General features: G+C 41.5%; 1 protein-coding gene across 1 annotated transcript; it reads right to left on the minus strand.

Moving 5' to 3' along the window:
- Positions 1-1,519: 1,519 nt before the first annotated feature.
- On the minus strand, positions 1,520-2,746 carry LOC140152319 (uncharacterized). Its single transcript, XM_072174621.1, has one exon. It carries the CDS (start codon positions 2,744-2,746, stop codon positions 1,520-1,522), a length of 1,227 nt encoding a protein of 408 aa, XP_072030722.1.
- Between the last annotated feature and the right edge of the window lie 1,638 nt (positions 2,747-4,384).

Consider the following 4,384-nt stretch of genomic DNA (forward strand, 5'->3'; position numbering starts at 1 on the left):
AATATATACAATTGTATATTAATTATACATGTATGAAAACAAAGTAAATAAATACAAAGCAGTAAACATTATCAAGAGACAAGGCATCTTTCAGAGATGTTGGACAGATTTTTAAAGATTTACTCAATCGCACATTTTAGGTTTAAATACAATAATAATTAATCTGCAAAGTTCATGAATAATTGATAAACAGAAACAATACCTTTTGTACTAAAGCAGCTGTAATGTTATGCTACCATGGGTTTTTTCAGGGGGGCATTAGGCTGCGATCACATAGAAGTATACTATTCGGGTATACGGTGCACGTTTTGCAGGTGCACGCGTATAGCTCAAATCGAGCAAGGCAATTTCATAGTACCGGGTCACATAAGACTACGATCGCATAGAAGTATACTATTCGGGTATACGATGCACGTTTTGCAGGTGCACGCGTATAGCCTAAATCGAGCAAGGTAATTTCATAGTACCGGGTCACATAAGAGCTATTCGAAAAGGCCGTATACCTGCGTATAGTATAGTATAGTGGGAATCGTGCATGTTCGATTTTAGTGCAGCGTATACCGTCCTAATTTTAAAAACCTAAACCATATGTGGGTAAATTCATTTTTTAATAGATGCACTATCTAATTCTGCACATTATGACACCTCATTGAATGCAATGTGACCTCAAGAAGTAAAGTTACAAGCATTTGATAAGACGAAGAAAATGGGTAAACTGACATACTCGCTATTCGCTATAATACGAAATACGCTCATTCGATCAGGCTGAGTTCACAAAGTATACTCCTATATGAACTCAGCCTGATCGAATGAGCGTATTTCAGATAGCTTAATACCGTATACTTCTATGTGAACTCAGCCTTAGGGGAAAAGTGAATTTCAGGGGCAAGATCAACACATTTTGCGCAAAATTACCGCAAAAAGTGAACATCTGTAAATTTTGTTCATTTTGAACAATTCCTAAGTAAAAACGAAGTTTTTAGCTCACGTTTTAGTGACGTTTCACCACTACACTAGTGGCTTCATCAGACTGGCAACTCATCACATCTGACTGTTTCCTTTTATGGGTAACAGTAGGCACCGTTGAGGGCGTGATGAGTTGGTCAAAGATGTTGTTGAGTGCGTAGGCCCCTCGTCCTTGTTTAGAGTGTCATGTCCTTTTCTGCGGATCCAAATGGCTTCCTTGAGCCACCTGGTAGTCTTATCAGCTTCACGATCAATGACCTTGGATTCCTCCCAATTGATTGAGTGATTTGTGGAGGCAACATGGTCGGTGATAGCAGATTTGTGAATCTCAGTGACGGAAGATTTACGATTTGCACGTGTGAATGGTCTGGCTTCAAATTTCTCAACCTCTTTTGGTGCTCTTTAAGTCGGGTGCCAAAGGGACGGCCAGTTTCACCAATATAGGAACTGGGGCAGTCACCACAGGGAATCTTGTAAATGGCCTCCGCTTTCTGCTGGGGGGGAAGTTTGTCCTTAGGGTGGACGAGCATACTGCGAATGGTGCGATGTGGTTTCATGGCAGTAGAGAATCCATGCTTTTGAACACACGGGAGACTCGCTCAGAAACGCCCTCTATGTAGGGAACCACGACCATGCCTTTGGTTTTCTCACTGTCATCTTTTCGCTTTGTCGTAGGTTTTGTCTTAGGAGTGGATCTGTCTTTTTGGACTTTTTTAATAGACCAATCTGGATAGCCGCAAGTGGTCAATACATCGCGTATTTTTTTCTCCTCAGTTTGTTTGTCCGCTTCCTCTGTTACCAACGCGTCACTCCTATCTAACAGCGTTCTAACAACTCCCAGCTTTTGATGTAAGGGGTGGTGGGAGGAGAACTGAAGATATTGATCAGTGTGCGTTTTCTTACGGTAGATGCAGAGTTTTACTAATCCATCCGGTTTTCTGGTGATTAGGGTGTCGAGGAAGGGGATCGAACCTTCTTGTTCTTGCTCGTATGTGAACTTGACGCTGTTGGTGGGGTCAATGGAATTAAGATGATCTGTAAGGTTGTCTACCTCTCCTTTACGTACTATTTCCAACACGTCATCTACGTATCTTTTCCAGAGACGCGGGCGACAGGCTACCGGGGCCGTGGAAATGGCTTTCTGCTCCAGCCACTCCATGAATATATTACACGCGAGAGGGCTGAGGGGACTTCCCATAGCCATGCCGAACCGTTGGCGGTAGATATCACCAGAGTAGCTAAAGTAGGCGACAGTAGCAAGACAAAATTTTGTAAGTTCGATGATGTCATTAATTGTGAGAAGGGTTCTGTTTTTGAGGTCTTTATCCTCACTCAGTCTATCACGGAGCACATGGAGAGTGAGATCGATGGGGGTACTGGTAAAAAGCGCCACCACATCATGCGAATTGAGTATCTCATCATCTGTGAGGACAATGTCTTTCAAGTCTTCCGCAAGACTTTTGGAGTTCAGAACATGATGTTCGGATTGACCAACAATGGGGCTCAGAATATCGGCTAGGGACTTGGCCACATTATAACCGATAGAGCCAGTAAAATCTACGATGGGTCGCAACGGGGTTCCATCTTTGTGAATTTTGGGACTGCCATAAATTCTTGGAACATTTTCAGAGGTGGGATACAAGAATTGCTTGTCTCTCTTCTTGATTTTATCCTCTTTTTCAAGTCTCTGCAAGATGGAAACTAACTCTCTTTTATGTTTTGCCGTTGGATCCCTGTCTAATTTTTCATAAGTCTTAGGGTCGCTAAGGAGGGCATCCATTTTTCCTGATATTCCGTTTTGTCCATGACAACCGTGGCCCTGCCTTTGTCGGCCCCCAGGACCATGATAGACTCCTCTTTTTGGAGTTGTTTAATTGCGATGCGCTCATCTTTACTGATGTTTGAGGGGGGCAATTTGGCCGATTTTAAAGTGCCAACAATCTCAGCACGTAATTGTGCCGCTTCCGGTTTGGTAAGCTTCCAACAAGCTTTCTCACAAGCTACAATATGTTCATCTACAATAGACGGCTGATTTAAATTATCAGGACTTACCGCGTAATGGTGGGTTCATAGTAAATCGGTGTGCATCGGCCGACGTCTGCCGACGTCGCTGGCGATGAACACAAACACCCAGCGATATGGTTGTGCTGCTCCATCGCCCGGCGATGATCGGTCGGCGATGCGCGTACAAAGTTCGCACGGCGATGAGAGCGGCGATGAGCGGTGTGAAAAAACGCCATTTTGTTTGTCAGCCGCCTACTGAAAATCTCAGTTAATAAATCCAAAAATGTCAACATTGCTCGATGTTTGATGAATTTAAACTTCGTACATATTATGATTTGCGGACTTGGAACATGCTGTGCTCACAGTGACTCTTGAATGGTAAGAGATTTTGGAAAGGAAAGGTTGCCAAATCACCGTAGACAACACGCACAATTTTCGTATTGAACTGTGTGTGTTGCATGTGTTTTTATACTGTACAAAAAGTGATCATTATCATGTGGATTACATTACACCGCCCAACAGCATCGTCTTTTCCTCAAATTTAGCTTTGAAGCATGTATGTAGAGTCACTGTATTGAAGGCCTAAAAATGTTTGATTGGCGTAACATAAAAAAACATTAGAGGAGGGAAGTAGGGATTTTTTTTGGTAAATTCTAAATGTTAATTTTACATTGGGGAAAAAACTCCCTCCCTCATCAATTCATGACATTCCTCTGGAAGAAAACCAAAACATTAATTTTATACGACCTAATAAAATAATGATAATACATGTATGAACAAACATGTGTAAGAGAGTAGATTATGAAGATCACTGGGCTTTAAAATACTATACCAATAATATTTTAGATCATTATTTAATTTTTACATCCAGATTTAGTTTTTATCGCCCCAAAAAGGCCAACAACCCATATACACAAAATCGCCCTGTGTTACAAGAATAATATAAAGGGGTGTACATTAATACCATCTGACATTTATGATAAGTATACTGTTGTAATATTGCAAGTATCACAATATTTCTTAAATTCTTTCATTTATTAACATATACAAACTGGCACCTGTACCTGAACTGGTCTACACCAACAAGTTAACACTAGAGATCATGGATGATATGGCCTGGATGTACTCCCCATCAGCTCACACTACCTGAAATCTCCTACTGGCAGTTGGATATCATACCAGTGCATTGTAATGGACCCGACTTACGACATAGTTGCCATTGAAGATCGAGTCATCAAGAATCCAGTGGTGTGCCCCTGCCAATAAGGAAAGGAACCCACCATTAAAACTTTTTTTTTGTAAGTGGCCACTTGGCCAGGCCAGCTCGTCAGATTATTTTCATTCTTTAGAAATATAAATGTACTTCAGACAAACAATTTGGCAGTATCAGGTCATTCCAGGGATAATACCAGTG

This window comes from Amphiura filiformis, chromosome 5 (genome assembly GCF_039555335.1).
Source record: "Amphiura filiformis chromosome 5, Afil_fr2py, whole genome shotgun sequence".
In the NCBI taxonomy this organism is placed as follows: Eukaryota; Metazoa; Echinodermata; class Ophiuroidea; order Amphilepidida; family Amphiuridae; genus Amphiura; species Amphiura filiformis.

Bases quoted from the DNA above. Each gene is read 5' to 3' on its own strand.
- LOC140152319 (XM_072174621.1), bottom strand. From the start codon at position 2,746: ATGGATGCCCTCCTTAGCGACCCTAAGACTTATGAAAAATTAGACAGG.